Source organism: Macrotis lagotis, chromosome 2 (genome assembly GCF_037893015.1).
Source record: "Macrotis lagotis isolate mMagLag1 chromosome 2, bilby.v1.9.chrom.fasta, whole genome shotgun sequence".
Taxonomy (NCBI): domain Eukaryota; kingdom Metazoa; phylum Chordata; class Mammalia; order Peramelemorphia; family Peramelidae; genus Macrotis; species Macrotis lagotis.
In genome coordinates this window covers 307,146,452-307,164,784 of record NC_133659.1, presented here as the reverse complement: position 1 = coordinate 307,164,784, position 18,333 = coordinate 307,146,452, and the positions used below count along the sequence as shown (strand labels likewise).

At 37.7% G+C, this 18,333-nt stretch overlaps 1 protein-coding gene across 4 annotated transcripts in view; it reads left to right on the top strand.

Annotated features, from left to right (window-relative positions):
- Positions 1-18,333, top strand: part of ATP2B1 (ATPase plasma membrane Ca2+ transporting 1) — a 115,260-nt gene that overhangs the window by 50,339 nt on the left and 46,588 nt on the right. For all 4 annotated transcript variants that reach the window (XM_074226562.1, XM_074226563.1, XM_074226561.1 and 1 more), the window contains one exon: positions 8,306-8,744. In XM_074226562.1, the coding sequence (XP_074082663.1) occupies positions 8,537-8,744 (208 nt within the window). In that variant the 5' untranslated portion in view covers positions 8,306-8,536. The remainder of the gene's footprint in view (positions 1-8,305; positions 8,745-18,333) is intronic.

Genomic DNA, 18,333 nt, shown 5'->3' with positions numbered 1-18,333 from the left:
TTTGCACTTTTCTTAACACAGTAACCATGAAAAAATAATCTCCCAAGGAGCCAGTCAGGTTTATACAAGATTTTGTAGCTGCTACTATCAAGGAGCAGAGAGTATGGGTTACAATATTTCAGAAGGTAAAAGGTACAGGCTTACCAAGAGTAATTTAGCCATAGAATAAATGCTACAAGGTTGGGGGGGGAGGAATTTTTAATTTGATAAATTAATTATCCCTCAGTTGATAATTTTATTTTTCCAATTACATGTTATGAAAGTTTTTCAACATTTATTGATATGGGTATGCATATTTCTAAGTCACATAATCTCTCCTTCCACCCTCCCTTCCCAGCCTTCTCTTCTCAGGGGGTGAACAGTCTGGTGAACACTATACATAAATATTTGTGTTTAGCATGTTTACAGATGAGTCATTTTCTGTTTGAGGAATTAGAACTAAGAGAAAAGAAAGACAACCACGTGATAGAAAGGAAAAACAAAAGAGAAATTTTTAAAAAGTGAACTTACTGTTCATTCAGATTCTGTCAGGAGTTTCTTTTGCTTTGTTTTGCTTTTTCTTCCTCCGGATGGGAACAGCATTGTCTACAGTCATCTAGGGTTGTCCTATCTCTCTGAGCTGCTTTCATCGAGGCTGATCGAGTCACAGTGTTGTGATTAATATGGAAAATGTTCTCTTGTTCTGCTCCCTTTGCTCAGCTTGACAAAACTTTTTTAAGCATTCTGGATGAAAATACCAAACCTGAGTATAAGTGATTGTTAGGAGTCCAGACAAATATTTAAAAAGGCATCTGTGAGTAAACAATGGTAAGGTACTCATATTGAAGAATGAAATGTTTCTATTCTCATAAAGGGAAAATTATGTACACTTCCTCTCAGAACCCTAATGTCATAGAGGGAATAAAAGAGAACAGCCTCAAAGTGGATTTCTTTTTTAAGTCTTAATGACTTTAAAAGAAGAAAGAAAAGGGGGGGGGGAATAACACTGGGGGGAAAGGGGGCTGAGAAGATTGAGGGAGCTTATTTGCTAAAATTAATAGAATATAAATACAGGGAAAACATTGCAAAACAAAGAAGGAGGGAGCATTTATTTAAACTATAAAAGGGGGTGGGGGTTTAAAACACACAACTTAGTGTAGAAATACATTCAATTTAACCTCAAGTAGAGGAGAACCTAGCAACGGTTCAGGGGAGGGTCATCAAAGAGGCAAGATAGATTCAGGGTGAATTGTCAAGAGAGGTTTTTAAGAAGCAGGGAGACCTCGTATTTGGGGCTCTTAGTGGAAGAATCCAGAGGGATAGTGGGCTGGAAACAGGTTGATTCAAATTCAGAACAATGCTGAGCAGGCTCTTTTTGTGGTCTTGTCCTTTTTTTGTGAAAAAAAGGGGTAAAGGATGCAGTAGAAGAAGCACACAAAAACAAGGGGGGGGGGGCTAGGTGGCACAGTGGATAAAGCACCGGCCCTGAAGTCAGGAGTACCTGGGTTCAAATCTACTCTCAGACACTTAATAATTACCTAGCTGTGTGGTCTTGGGCAAGCCACTTAACCCCATTTGCCTTGCAAAAAAATCCAAACAAAAACAGAAGAGAGGAAAGCATCCTTAATAATTGGGAATGGGATAAATCATAAAACAGCAGGATAATAAGATAGAGAAGGAAATCAAATCTAGCCAAGGCTTAAAACAAGGAGATTGATACAGAGTTAAAATAAGATCCAAGAGCTATTATGCTTCAATGAACTTTAGAAATAAAAGAAAGGAAAGGCCTGGTAGGAATCATCTGAGGCAAGACAAAAGCAAATCATTTTTTGAAAAAAATAATAGAGTAAATGAACTTTCCAGCTTGTATCAAGGCAGGGGAGTGCCTTTCTACTACCCTACAACAATTACCTTTTTTTTTTCTTTTTTTTGTCACCTTTGTCACTCTAAAATCTATGAAGTATGGTGGCAGCTAGGTGGCTCAGTGGATAGAGCAATGGTCCTGAAGTTCAGAGGACTTGAGTTCAAATGTGGCCTCAGACACTTAATTTCCTAGCTGTGTGACCTTGGGCAAGTTACTTAATCCTATTGTCTTGCCAAAAAATAATAATAATCAAAGCTATGAAGTAGAACCTGTTATTTTAATTTGCATTTTTTATTGGTGCTTTTGAGCATTTTTTTAGATGACTACTGATTGGTTGACGTTGTTCCTTTGAGAAATAATTTCATATCCTTTGACCATTCATTGAGAAATCTCTCGATAAATATATGAAACAGTTCCTTATATCTTGGATATAAGATGTTTATCAAAGAAACTGTGCAGCAAAGCTTTGTTCCACCCCCACTGCCCAGTCAAGTGTTTCCCTTGCAAATTTAACTTTATCAGTTTTATATGCAGAAACTTCAATTTTATGTGATAAAGATAAGCTATTTCTTCTTCTGTGAGCTCTTAACTGATCGATGAATTTGTCCCTGGTCCATAATTGTAAAGATATTTTATTATTCCTTTTCTTGTAGTCTTTATATCTGAGGCACACATCTCTGTCATTTTATTATGGTAGGTAGTTGGAGATTTTAGCAAACTTAAATTCTGCCAGATTTCTTTTCCATTTTCTCAGCAATTTTTCTGTTCTTTGAGGTTGAACATTTGCAACTATATTATTTGCTTCTATTTGTTAGATACTTTATCTGTCCCACTGATCAACTTCGCTTTTTTTTTTCTTTTTAGTTATTGGCAGAAAGTTTTGATGACGACCACTTTTTGGTATACATGTAGTGTAATATCTAGTACTGCTAGGTCTGTCTCCTAACGTGACACTTTTTTTTGGTCATTATTTCCCTTGATAATATTGACCTCATTTTCTTCCTCTATATGAATATTGGATTTGGGTTGTTGTTGTTAGGTTTGGGGTTTTTCCTCATTCTCTAAAAATAATTATTTTGTAGTTTGATGTTATGGTACAAAATGAATAAATTTAGGAAAGATTTTCTTCTTTTTTTATTTTTTGGACACTGCCCAACCACAGGCAGTTAATTTTCCCACTTATTTGTCTCTATTTCAGCAGTGATTTGTAATTACATTCATATAATCCATTTTTATATTTTCTTAGTACTATGTTTTTAAAAGGTTCATGATTTATATGGATTAATTTTAAATCTTATCTAAAAGTTATTATTTCAGTTAATATTGTTTCAATGATTAGACTAACATGTAGATCATCATATCTACAAAAAAAATCATCTTGTTTCTTTTCTTCCTGTACTTAAACTCTCTTAATTTTTAAACCTCTGTATTGAAATAGCCAATGTTTCTATAGTGGTGATAATGGATGTTCTTTTTTTAAAAAAAATGATATTATTGGAAAGACTTGTAGCTTATTTCCATTAAATATAATGCTTGCTTATAGCTTTAGATGTAATTTACCATCATCAGAAAATACTATTTATAACTATGCTTCCTATATAAATATATGTGTGTGTGTGTGTGTGTGTTTGTGTGTTTGGTTTTTGTAAGCCAATGGGGTTAAGTGACTTGACCAAGGGTACACAGCTAAGTAATTATTAAGTGTCTCAGGTCAAATTTGAACTCAGGTCCTCTTGACTCCAGGACTGGTGCTCGATTATCCACTGTGCCACCTAGCCACTCCTTATAAATATTTTTAATATTAATAAATGTTTATTTGTTTTCAACACTTTTTTCTGAATATATGTGCAAATTTAATCATGATTTTAGTTGGTTTTATTTATATAAGTTTTAAAGAATTTTTCATTTCATATAGTCCTTGAAAATACACACATATTGAACAGAGTGCTTGGTTTTTGGTAGATTAAAAATCCCTGGTGTTGTCCCTCCATTATTTGTGACATAGAGAAAATTGACTTCCTTAGCCTCTGACTTTGTTATTACAGAAATCCTCAATTTATACCATGCTCTGTTGCTTCATTCCCCCTTCTACTTCCTCATTCATTACCTCAGAAATATACTGAACCCTAATGGAGGTTTATATCTTTATTCTCTTAAAATTATCTCATTAACATGATTCTACCCTATAATTAAGAAACTTTATTTTCAAGTGACTATATTCTGATTAAGAATATTTGTTCTTACTTTCCCATTTATATGATATGATAAATTCTGTTAATTTATAGCTGTTTTGTCATATGTAGACCAGGGAACCTTTGATGTTTTCCCTATATCTTTCTACTTAAATTATTCTTTTGTTCTGTATTTTTCTTTGCCTCCAGGATTTTGGGACCTCAAATATCATTAATACTCTGTCTTTTTTCACTTTGTGCTAGGCTTAGCATCATCAATCTTTTTACCAGTAATAATTCTTAGTCCCAACTGTTTCAGAAACTAGATGCATAGTACATATCTCAAACTTAACATCTGAAACCTAATATTTGGAAAAATATAGTAAACCAGGGATTTAAAGCAAAATAAAACTTTTCAGAAGCCCTTAGTGTTTACATATTTAACAGGGTATTGTTTAAAAATACTTAATGCCTGGCTTCACTTTTTTTCATTTCAATTCTACGTTTATTCATTAAGCATATTTCCATGCAAAATACAATACTAGACACCAGAGATATTAAGACCCACTTTTATTTTTTTATCTTGCTGCCAATAAGGAAACTAAAACAGATAACTTTGTCATATAAATATAAAAATGGATGTGTCGGTGTGCTCAAAATTATTCTGACATTATTAAGAACTCAGAAAGGACTTTCCAGTCTGGTGAAGTATAAAAATATCCTGTCATGATAGTATGTTTACAGTATTTGTACATGAAACTTTAATTTTGACAAATAACCAGCAGACTAAGCATTACTATACAGAAAGAACAGAAAAAGATTATTCATGAAATGAGAATTTCCATTACATAAAGCTTTTTTGAAAGTCTTTAATTCAGTACATTAGCTCTCTGATCCATCTTCGTTCTCTGTACTTGTATATTTCATTGATGGTCTTCCATTTTTTTCACATTACTTTCTCTCCTAATTCTAGCATCTCCACCATAAAAAGGCCCTCTTTTTTCTTAATCTGTAAGCATAATTAAGCAAAAGCAAATTTACACTATAGGCATGTCTAAAAATGATTGTCTGTCTTTAAGTTATCATAGTCATTGTATATAAGTGATTCTGCTCCCCTCTGCATCAGTTTGTGCAAATCCTCAATGTGCCTTCGTTTTGGTGATTTTTCTATTTAACAGGTTTAAGATCATTTAAAAATCTTATTCTTTAACAGAAGCTTATAATAGAAAAGATATTTCTGAAGTGAAGTTCTCTTTTCCCCCTCTGGATTCTCTATAAGACAGGAATCCTTCTCAGGTCAGCAGCTGGGAGTGGTGTGGAAGCAAGAAGAGGTTGGCCCAGGAACTTGTCCTTGTGGCTCCAGTCTCAGGCTTTGCCTTCTTAACGTCTTTGATTTGCTTGACCACATCCAAGCAGCTACAAAGTCCTCTTATTTCCACCTCTTTTTCATATTTGGCAAACAGCAAACTTTAATTAAGAAATTGTGAATTAGCACCAGGGATACAATGACAACCAGCTTATTAAGTACTTAATTAACCTGGACATTGCTCAGTTCTGGGAATATAAAGAAAAAGAAAGGCCCTGTCATCTAAGAGTTTAATTTCTAATGTCCTATTAAAGGGGAGCTGATTCACGGGGGGGGGGGTAATGTGTGAAAGGTGTGTCGTGGATGAATGAATAAGCCGCTGGTCTGGACCCCCTCTCCCGAAGGGCCTAGGAAGAGCTCCCCATTGAAAAGAGGGGGGGGGCCAAGGCCAAACCACTTACAATTTAGATCCAGAGGGAAGAGGGGTGAGTGTATGAAATAAGTAGATGTTGGTGGAAGGACCAGTTCAGCAGGGGGAGATCTGGAAAGGCCTTATGTAAAAGTTGATTGAACTGAGTTTTGAAGGTCCTTGCCCATGTGGTTTTACTAGCTTCCTTACTGGTTTTCCTGCTTCCAGGTTTCTTTTTCTCCAGTATTTCCTCCAGTCAGATGGTATTTAAATTGAATTTGTTTTCAGCGCACCCAACAGTCCCAGCCAGTGCTTGTATTTTAACAAGGACAGGGCTGATGATGTCATTTCTGGCCCAGATTCATTCTGTGAATTACGTATGACAACTTATCTCAGGAACTCTTTGTTAAGTCTCTCGAGAGGGTTCCCTGCTAGATTTGAATGCTTCCCTTTCAGCAACACTTGTAGGAGTCTGAGTACTTTTATGACAGGATTGATCAGGAATTTGCAATAGAGTTTACCAAGATTTTAGCAGACTATCTGACAAGGCTTCTCATTTTATAGTTGTGTACAAAATAGAGTGTTAGGAGCTGGATAACACAACTGAACCTGGTTTGAACCTGGTTGTAATTAATAGCACAATGTCAACCTGGAAAAAAATGTCCCCATGCCATTTAAAGTGTGTCCCTTGGGTAAAGATAAATGGACAGTTTAATTGGCAGATTCACATGTTGAATGACAACACCATCCCTGTAGCCTAGTGTAATTAAATTTAATAGAATAAATATAAGATCTTACTTCTTAAAAAGACATCTTAGATACAAGAGGGGCATGGCATGGCAAGACTAGCTGGTATGGAAGTTGTCAGGAAGGAGAGAGAGAGACTGTAAGCAGTGTGTTGAGTCAGTAAAAGGGACGTTTGGAGTGCACCTTTCAGCTCTGGGTGCCGCATTTAAAAAAAAACATAGGAAACTGGAGAGGAACTAGTAGCAGGAAAAAAGCAGTCAAGATGCTGAAAGACTGAGGACTTGCTGGGTTGAGATTTGGTTGAAGGAGATTAAATTTTTTAGCTAGAGGAGGACAATTTGGGAAATCAAATTCTCTCCAGATATTTGAAATTCCATCTTGTAAAGAAGACTATTTCTGCTTGGATCACTGAGTTTAGAACAAGAAGCAATGAATAGAAAGTATATAGAGGAAAATTGAGGCTTTAGGTAAAACTCAGGCTTAGCTAAATTTGATGAGCTATGCAAAGACAGAATGGACTTCCTTGGAAATAGCTGTTTACTTTCACTGGAGAGCTTTCAAGCAAAAGCTTGATAATCACTTTTTATTCTGGGGTGTTTTTGATTGGTTATGGATTGGACAGAATGGCCATTGAGGTCTCTTTTCTCCCTACTTCAAGATTTTTGTGACATTATGTGCCTTCTGTCATGGAAATGCGAAAGATGAATAAGATGGTGTATGTCTGACTTCCTTCAGTTTTCATACCATAGATAAGTATTTGCTTCCCTGTTATGGTATGTAAGGTATTTACCTCTGTCTTTTCATTCTCCTTTGCTGAATCATTTTTCTAGCTTTATAACTATTCTTCAAGATTAATCAGAACCCTTTTCTGCCCTTTTCTCTATATAGTCTGCTTTCAATGGGTTTAGTTAATTCTGTTGATGCATCTCAAATATCTCTCTTGAACTCCAATCCCACTTTTCCAACTCTCAAACAGAACTTGTCTAAGTCTAAAAATGACCCTTCTCCACACACCTTGCCCTTTTCCATTTTGTCCAGTTACCTTTCCTTTTCCTTCTAATCTCCAAAAAAAGAACTCATTGTGGATAATCTTTACCCTCTTCTCCAGGACCCACTTTGGTCATCATTATAGTCATGGTGTTCAGTTTTGTTTTGGGGGACTGTTTTTTGTTATTTCCATTTATTCAGTCAGTATGTTTTTTTTTCCTGGTTCTGCTTCATTCAGTGAATTTTGTGGACTTCCTGAATTCATAATCATTGTTTCATATGGTACCATGTATTTTTACATTCCTGTACCACAATTCATTTAGCTATTCACCACTGGACATCTTTACTTCCACTTTTTTTTCCTACTAAGAAAAGTGCTGCCGTGAATATTTTAGAAGCATCTGGCACCTGTTTTTCTTTATACATGCTGAGAAGTGGAATTTCTGGGTCAAAGCGTATATAGATTCTTAGCATAATTCCAGATTGTTTTCTTGAATGATAGAGCCAACAATTCATAGCTCTACCAACAGTATATCCTTCCAATGTTTTTTCATCTATTCCAATTTATTGGCTGTGAAATAAAACCTCAGTTTTCATTCATTTTTTTTTGTATTAGTGATATGAAGCAGCATTTCACTTGTTTGTTAGTGTAAATTATGGAACTGAACAGAGCTGACTGTGTGTGTATGTGTGTGTGTGTGTGTGTGTGTGTGTGTGTGTGTTAACATACCCATATGTGCCTACATTTATCTTTTACATCTTAACATATGGCCCTTAGAAATTGTTAACATTTGTTTTACTTAAATACTTTTATTAATGATTTCAAATTTTTTATTTTTCAGATTACACTTATCTTATGATTAATGTGGAGAAAAGAAACTAGCCATGGACCAAAGTTCAAGAGACCTCCATGGAAAATGTTGCTGCTGATGCTACTTTACAAATTCACATGATGAGTGTCTATTTTGAGGATGATTTTCATATTTAAACAATTTTCATCTTGGAAATATATCAAGTGAAAGAAATTTGTTCCTTTTGGAAACAGTTTCCTCATAATAAAAATTATAATTGTAATGGGCGATATGGCCAACAACTCAGTTGCATACAGTGGAGTGAAAAACTCTTTGAAGGAAGCTAATTATGATGGAGATTTTGGAATTACACTTGCTGAGCTCCGGGCTCTCATGGAGCTCAGGTCCACTGATGCATTACGGAAAATACAAGAAAGCTATGGAGATGTCTATGGAATTTGTGCAAAGTTGAAAACTTCTCCCAATGAAGGTAATACTTTTGTTTTGACTTCTTTTGATTAGTTTTTGCTAGAGGCAACATTTGTTTTTGATTTATAAATTTAAAATGTGTTTTTCCTTATTATTAGAAGTTTGTATAACCCAAGGAATAATCAGCAGGGTTATGGTCACTTGGTTTATTTTTATATCTTAAATCTTATTTTGTGTTTGTGTATTCCATATAGGTAAGATTATTCCCATGTGTATTTTTGTGTTTTTGTCATTTTCCATTTGATGCAATGGAGAGAGTTTTCTGACCTGTGGTCAGGAAATTCTGAGTTCATATCTAGCCCCAGAAACTTCGTTAACTGCATGACCATGGACGAGTCACTTAATCTCTGTAGAATTCGAGCTTCCTCATCTCTGAAATAAGGATAATGGTAGTACATGCCTTCCAAGATTGTTGTGAGGATCCAATGAGATGTTGATAGAATACTTTGCAAACTTTTTAAAGCAGCTGAAATTGTTACTGTTCTTAAGTGTTGTTGTTGACTTAAAATTTTCTATTAATGCTTTTTATTTTTAAATTTGTTCTTAGACAAAATTTTACATATGGTTTTTGGTTAACTACTCCTTGACTAGGCAACTGCTTAACTTAGAATAAATCTTTATCATTTTTGAAGAAAATTAAATGGAGTGTAGAGCAGTGACTCAATACACTAATGACTGCTTCCTTCAGTTGAAAAGTATTTCAAGTCTTAAAAAACAAAAACCACATAGCTCTAAATCCTACATGTGTTTAGGACATCTTTTAATTTCATAACACTTCAGTATTAATTTAGTGGTTCATAATGGTAGGACTAAGAAAAAAGGTAAATCCCTATTGTAGTTGTCTTTGAATTGGTTTCAGAAGTAAAGTCTTATCTGGCTATTCGAAAATGTTTGAGTCTAAAGTTATGGAATCAGAATTGTTAAGATATTTGGAAATAGCAAAATAATCTCATTAAGGCAGGAGAAAGAATAATTTTGAATTAACTCTGTTAGTCATAATTACAACTTATATAATATAAAATTTGAGACTTAATAAAATCCAAGCTATTGCTCTAATACATGTGACAGTGTTCCAAATGAAGCTATATTAGCTTTCTTTATCCATTTTATAGAAATTACCTCCAAAAGCAATGTTTGCACTAAACATATTTGCCTAGGTATCACTATCACTCTTACTGTAAAATAGAAATTTTAAGAAAAATTGTTTTAAAGTTAATTCAAACTATCAATATGTTTACTAAAAGTTTACTTTAGGAAAAGTATGGCTGGATAAATCGCATAGGAAGAACTTTGACAGATTTCTCTGGATAGTCTGCAGAATATCATTATTGCTTGGTTATTTTATTAAGATTGTTTTATATGAAAGAATTATTTTGGAGTTATGGTCACTAAAATTTTTATTTGGGCTTTAAAGGGGTCATTGAGAAGATTGAGACCATTTTATAGAAGCTCTCTTAACTTCTCTTTTCCACATCTCAAAGCATTCATATGCTTGCACTCTCTAGAGAGAGGGAGAGATCAATATATATGTTTGTGTGTGTGTGTGTGTGTGTTTGTATATATTTAGTCCTTCCTATCTCCTTGTTAAATTCTCTAAAGCAAAGTCTTCTTTCAATTTTCTGTCTCTTCTCACTCCTTCAAATCCAGATTAAATGAAAAAGTGGTCTCTCCTCCCTCTGCCTTTCCTCATTCCTTTGTAATCTACCCTTACCACCCTTCTACCCTTTCTTCTTGAATCTTCTCTGAGTTTCCCTGACCTCATCCATAGCCCAGGGTGTGCCTTCTTTCTTTATGTTTTCTGGGACCATAAGAATCATTCAGCTCAACTGGAGCTGAGGGAGCATTAAGAGACTTGTACACAGGGCAGCTAGTGGATAGAGTCAGGGGGACCTGAGTCTCCAGGCCCTGGAGTCAGGGGGACCTGAGTTCAAATTCGACCTCAAGACACTTAATAATTACTTAGCTGTGTGGCCTTGGGCAAGCCACTTAACCCCATTGCTTTGCAAAAACTAAGAGATTTGTACACATTCATATGTCACTAGGCAGTTGAAGAACTATTTAGACCCATACTTCATGTCCTTCTGTCATGGTGCAGTGGAAAATTTATGATCCTAGAATATCCTGCTTTTCTCAGAGGTCACCACTGCTCACCTCACAAGTAGCCCAGCATTTTGAAATGCCCTAGATTCTCCATCAGAAGATCTGAATCTCAGACCTGAAGGACTGTGACCAGTCTCTTCTAGTGCCCCATCTGTGATCCCACGGTCTCCAATTTGAGTCTTTTTTTTTTTAATAAAACCTCATCTTTATTAAGCTGTACATTATTTGACAAAGACCTACTGCTTCCCAGATATTCTTTCTTCTCTTTACTTTTACTCTTAGACATTGTAGGACAGCTCGGTAGTGCAGCGGGTAGAGCCATGGCCTTGGAGGCAGGAGGAGGGGAGTTCACTCCAGAACTTGGACACAGCAGGTGCTTGTCCCAGGTCAGAAAACACCAATACTGCCATTATGGGATTTTGCCAGTGGGTGAACCCAAAAGATTGTTGTTATGCCAAACTCTGGAATATAGATGAAGGGAGTCTCCTTCTCCAACTCTTATAGAGTTTAGCCACTCTTTAACCACACTTTGGTACCCAACTAAAGCTCTTTCAACTTGAATGTTTCACTAGTAGCTCAAAGTCACCACCAGGCCCTTAAAAAAAGCTCATCTCTTCTCCCAAATCTCTGTTTTTGATGACTTTATTCATCCATTAACCACTATTCACCCTTAAGGGAGTGGGAGCAGAGGCAGAGATGAGCTCCAAGGGGTGGACACATAAGAGAAGAGGGAATGTAGTACTGATCCACCAGGCCAGCTCCCTCCCCGGACTCTGCCCGTCAGCTCATTCAGCAGGCCTTCATCCAGCGGGGGCCTCTGTTGAGGGGAAGCTGATACGGTTCGCAGATGATGCAAAATAGATACGATTATAAATCAAAATAATTCCAGGGACCTGGGAGAGAGCAGGGAAAGACCTTGGGTCGGAGCTGGAGCTTCAGTGGAGTGGGGTTTTAAGTGAAGTAAGAGACTGGATAAAGTAGAAGCAACAAAGAGTATTCCAGTTGGAGGGGAGAGTTTCTGGAGTCAAGAATCACCGGTTTGATTGGAAACTGTTTGGAAAGAGAAGTGGGAGCAAGAGCGTAAAATGCTTTAAATGCTAACCTGTGGATTGTGTCTGTCTCCCCATCCATCAGTCTCTGTCCCGCCTGGAGAGAGGAGGGAGCCGCTCCCATTGTTGAGCAGGGCTAGCAAGGCCAGACTGGACTTGGTGATTCTCAATTTGGCCGTTTGGTCTGTCGGTGCTGAGCATCTGAGCTGGGGCTAGAGCTCTGTGAGGAAAAGGCAGGAGGGTTGCAGGCGCACGGGTTAGGCAGGGTATGGTGGGACTGTCTGACTTGTCTCGGGCATCCTGAGGATGTGTATGTCACCATGAAGGCACTCCAAGGGCCGGATCCTAAGGGCTAGGAAGGCAGTGAGGCCCTCAACCGTGTGAAGTCTGAACTGCTGGTGAAACAGCCAGGTGGGAATGGGTGGCAAAGTAACCCCCTCCTCCCAGTGCAGGGGAGCCCTTTATGTATTGGTTGTCACAGCTCCTCTTCCCTGATGGACATTCATTAAGACACAAAGCCAGGACCCAAGATCTCACCAAGGTGGGAAAGCCCTTCTGACCCTGGGAGAGTCCGAGCCAGTCTGCTGGCTCCCACCCACTCTGTGCAGAAACCTCTTGTTGCCCCAGGCTCCTAACCCTGCACCCTCCTTGGACTTTGGGATTTGGACTGTAGAACAGGGCTGCTTGCCAGCAGGTTGTCCCTTCTTTGTATCTCAGCATAGTGACTGCCACATGGCAAGTGTGGAATAAATGCTTGTGGCACTTAGGGGTTCACATTGCCCCATGCAACGTCAGGAGAGTGCTCAGGAGGGAGGGAGCTGGATTTTGTCTCTGGCATGAGAGTCTAGTAGAACCAGAAAATCCCAGGGAAATCTGGTTTTGTCTTCAAAGTGACTCTTCCCAACAGCATACTTACATTGGGAAATCCTTCATCAAATTAATAGACTTGCTTTTTAGTTCAAAGATGATTATGCCAACTGTTTAAGCTTATCTACAACTTAACAATTTTTTCAAATTAAATTTGTAGGATCTTAGCTTTTTTCAAAACTCCTCAATAATAAGGCCTTATTTTTAAACAGCACTAAATAATTTGCAGCTAGAGACCCAAATTGAGCTGTATTTCCCTTTAGAATTGCCCACCTCTGTCCATCAGTGCTTTTTTCTTAATCAGATTAATATTTCCATCTATTTCTAATATTCTTTTGTTTTTATAGGTTTGATTTTTTTTTTTCAGTAGGAATTTTTTTTTAAATTTGTAAAATTGCCAGAGGTATCTTAGGAATTTTGCATCTTTCTAAACTTAATCAAACTAAAAAGCAGGACAACATTACTAATAGATTAATTATTTGGCTTTTCAATTTTTATCCTCTTTAAAAAACACTGTCACATTTCACTTAACACCTACTGATGATAGCAGTTGCTAGTTTCTGTGAGGTAGCAAGAAGTTTTTTCCATTTTTGGCCCAAAATTGTTTTCTGGTGTAATTTTGATTGTCAAGCAAGCAAGCATTTGGAATTTTCATCTGGTTTGGTATTGTAAATGTGCATATATACTCATGTGATATATAATTACACTAGGATTTCATGAAAAATTAAAGCATTTTGGGGCAGCTAGGTGGCGCAGTGGATAGAGCACTGGGCCTGGAGTCAGGAGTACCTGAATTCAAATCCAGCCTCAGACACTTAATTTATTACCTAGCTGTGTGGCCTTGGGCAAGCCATTTAACCCCATTGCCTTGCAAAAACTTTTTAAAAAAGGCATTTTAAAAATCTTGTGTCCAGTAACTGACTTGTTTCTCTCTGAATCTTGAGATTCAGTCTCTTGTGGTGTAAAGGCCCTAGATATCTCTACAATAAATCACTTCCTCCATCTCTTCTTTCCTCAAGAAAAGTATCTTTATGTTAAACTAAAACCAATTTTTTTCTTAATCCAATAATATTTCAAAGCAGATCTACTTAGTAGTATGCCTAATCCAAAGTGGTAGAAGTGCCAGTTCTGTCACCATGATAATACATTAAATTATTTTTAAGATTAAAATTCTAAGTAAATAATTTTAATTGCATGCTTCGAGAAATAATAGTCACTTAGGTCAATAAATGACTGATTTTAAGCATTAATGTTCATAGTTTCCCTTGTTGAGGTAGAGTTTGAATCTGTTTCTGTTGATGTGCTGTAGTTCATAGAGTTTTAATGTCTGTAAATTTCCTTACTACATAGACCTTGTTTATGTATGAATAATTTTCTGTTATGAAATATTCTTTGTAAAAATCCTGACACATGTCATCTTACATATTATCTTAGAAATTACTGTTGTCATTAGCAGCATAAATAACAACACCACCCACAGGAAGCTGTGTTATCACCCAAAGACTCTCCACAAGCTCAACCTGACTTTAAAACAATTGATGTAAAAATAGCAAGGGAAGGGTTGTTTATCTGAAATGAGCTAAACAAGAAAAGCAAGAGGGATGTGGTCAGGATAATGTAGCGAGCCAGATTTGAATCCAAGAAGACCTTTAGCCAGAGAGTAAGGGGATCTCAAAGTTGTGTTATTTTTTTGGCCTTTGTTCTTGAAGAACAGCATGACATCAGGGACATGATGCCAATGAACTGGAATTAAGTGATGGGGAGACCTGAGTCCAGTGGCCAGATATGGATCAGGAGCACCAGATATGACCCCGGATGCTGTGGGAGGCCTTGTATGGGAAAACACTAGATGGAGATACAAAGAAAATGAGATTTCAGATAGAACTTTGCTTAGTTCAGAGCTCTTGAGCTCTAATTAGCTTAACATTAAGCCTTCACTTGCCCCTTTGGTTTAGAGTTTGGTGAGAACAATTCTTGGAAGACTTTGATTTGAAAGAATTGACCTTCTTCAGTTTGTTTTCCTCAAAGTTAGTATGAGCATTTCTCAGAATGTCCTCCTTGACAGAATATGGCTGTGTTATTTATATTTTAGGCTCATATAATTCTTGATCAAAAAATTTCATGCTGGATCTTCCTATATTCCTCATTTTGCTTTTGCTTTTTAAAAGTATGAAGAGCAACCCTATGGCCTGCTCACAAAATATAAAACTTTAATTTTTTTTTAATGAACAGGTAGAGAATTCAGTGTGCAACATGAAATTTTAAAAACCTTTGTGCTGCAGTCTGTGGAAAGGTAGCAAGTATAGTTTTTCATTCTGTTATACTCAGAAATTTAATATTTTATGTTTGAAAGGAACTTTGGAAATTATCTAGTCAAATGTAAATGTTTACTTCAAATTTGTTTTTTCAATAGCTCAGTGCCAAATCAAATGGCATTATTTCTAACTATGCTTTAATTGGAGTGACATATTTCTAAAATATCAGAACTTTAAAAAAAGCTTGTGAATCTATCTACCTATAGTAAGATATTGAAATAGCCATACTTTTTTTCATTTATTCTGAAATGTAATGTTTTAAAGGTTGTGATTGTAGTTACTCATTCAACAAATATTACATACTCATATGCAATAGTTTGTCTTGTTTTTTCACCCCCTCAATATTAAAGGTGATACAAAGCCCATAAGGAGCTTGAAAGCCTCCTGGGAGAAATAAAAACCCAATACATAAGTGTATAAAATACAATAAGATGAGTGAGAAATTGCTACTAGCTTTTTCTGGGATTTATAGACTATCCAGAATGAGAGATAGGTGAAGAACAGGGGGGAGAGTGTGAACAGTGGAAGCTTGAGTCAGGTTTGGAAAATGCTTTGGTAATAATACATAATGAGGAGCAGTGTTAGAACACCAGAACATTTCCTGGTGGGGAACTCGTAATATGAATAGACTTTGGAAAATCTTTTGAATGTGGGTGCTTTTTCTACTGAGTTGTTAGCAATGTTCTCTGAAGTTTCCATTATCCAAGGACTCTCCTGTTAGTAGAAACTCTCCAAGTCATACAATCTGACATGGATGTAAATTTAAAAAAAACATTCCTGCCTAACTCTCCCTTCCCGTGCTCTTCACTTGTGCGCAAGTCCCTTCCAGGCCCTTCCCTTCATTGGGTCTTTCTGTCCTCTCCGTCTTCCCCTCAGCCGCCAGAGGACTTTTCCTAAACTGCAGCTCTGGTTTGAACCTGGCATCCCTCCTTAACTCCTGTGGCTCCCCACTCCCTCTGGTAGCGGCTGTAAAGTCCTTGCTGGGACGTTGAAGACCCATCAGTACCCAGCCCCTTTCTTTGCTTTTCCATGTCTTTATACCTCACTCCCTTGTACATGCTCCATTTCCTGAATTTATGCAGTGAATACTGGTGGTCCTCTAGTCCAGGAGACTTTCTTCACCTCCGCCTCAGAGCCTCCCTTACTTCCTTCAAGACCACTACCATTCCATCTCAGGCCCTCCGGACCTTCCCCACAGCCCACCTCGGCCCTCCCTTTGAGTCTGTCTTCCATGGACACTATATTCCTCATCCGGGATAAGCCGTGTTTAATAAATGCTGATGGGCTGAGCCTTAGTGGCAGTCACTGATTTGTTTGAGAGTCCATTCTCCTCCTTTGGGGGGGGCAGCAATCAGGACAGCTGAACCTCCCCCTCATCCCAAACTGCTCCTGGTCCCCCTTGAACTTCCAGGGACCTGCAGTGACCCAGAGTCCCTCTGCCAGCCTCCCACCTCTCCTCACCTCAATTTTTCCCCCATCTTTAAAATAGAGATAACACTATTACCTCACAGAGTTTTGGTGGGAAAGTCAACCAAGGCACGAAGCTCTCTGAAAGCTAGCTGTCAGAAGTCATGGAGCTTGCGATTTTTAATGAGAGAAGCCATTGGGCAGCGCCTGACAAAAACTCATGATTTTGGAAGAGTGGGTTTTAGAATTAAGAGAAAAAACATGTCATTAGTGGGTACTGGTTTTCTTAGGTTTCCTTGAAACTGTCCCTTTCACTATTTTCTTTATACAATACATTCATATATTCCTGATTTATCCAGCCATTCCCTGACTGATGGACACATCTTCTTAGTTTTTTTCATTTTTACCACTATAAAAAAGTTGCTATGTGGAAAAAGAGTCTTTTTTTTTCCTTTGATCTCTTTAGGATATAGCCTGTCCGTTAATAAACATTTATTAAATTGCCACTGTAAACCAGACCCTGTTCTTAGCCTTGGGGGTACAAAGAAAGATCTCACAATCTCCGGGGAGGGAGCCAAACATGTGCAAATGAAGCTACCCGTAGGATAAGGAGGAAGGGATTAACAAAAGGCAGGATCTGGACCCCACAAAGGGTGGGAAAGGCTCCTGAAGAAGATGGAGTTCTGGTTGGGATTAAAGGAAGCTAGATAAAGAGCCCCAGTGACCATGAAGAGCAAGAGCAGGCCGGGTCTGGGGGGGCGTGAGAGCTTGTGGAGAGCCAGTATGCTGGTCAGCATCTCTGGATTGAAGGGGACACAATGAAGAGCGAGGCGGGGAAAAACAGGAGGAGCCTGGGGAAGAAGTGCTCTTAATTCCCAAGCCGAGCTCATGACACTTGATCTTGGAGGATTTTTATTAAGGAGGAATGACTGGGGTGGGTCGAGACTGGAGGTGGGAAGGAGGCGGCTGTGGCAGTCACCAAGGTGTGCAGTGATGAAGAGTGATGGTGGAGACAGGAGAGGAGGGACGTGGCCAAGGAGAAGTCAAAAGACCTAGCCACGGGGATTGGATGGGGTGGAGAGGCGCATGCAGGAGGGAGCGAGGAGGCACGGAAGGGAAGGGCTGAGGGAAAGCAAGTCAGGTTTAAAGTGTCTGCTGCTGATCCAGTCCATGAAGTCTGAAAGACAGTTGGAGATGTGAGAGTTTAGGGCAGAATAGGGAGATTTGAGAATCTTGGGCACTGATGAGATCACCTTGGAGTTGTATTAATCCTGTAGTTTCCTGTCTCTGAAGGTTAGTTCTAAATGACTTTCCAAAACTGATGTAAAAATTCACAGTTCATTAGTTTGCCTATTTTCCTGAAGTCCTTCCAACAATCTTCATTTTCTGTTTTTTAAAAAATCATTTTTGTCACTCTGTTGTTCCCTTATCCATAGTTGCAAGAGTGGGTTTTTTTTTTGGTTCAGTTTGGTTTGGGGGTTTTTTTGCTCCTACATTTTAGATTCTTTTATAATTATTTTATGTGTCCATTTGGAATTTTACCTTGTGATTATCTATTTTATTTATTTGACATCTAATTGATGTTAAAACTGCTTTCCAGTTTGCTCAGCAATTGTCAAATGGTAATAAAAGTAATGATTGCTGGCATTTTTATGTGACTTTAACATTTGCAAAGCATTTTACATAGGGTACCTCATTTGATCCTCATAAAAGCCCTATGAGGATGGTGCTGTTCTTCTCCTCATTTTACAGAGGAAATGGAGATGAGGAGAGCTTTAGTGACTTGCACAGGGTCATATAGCTCGTAAGGAAGTATTTTAACTCCACTATTCTGGACTTCGTATTCTATCCA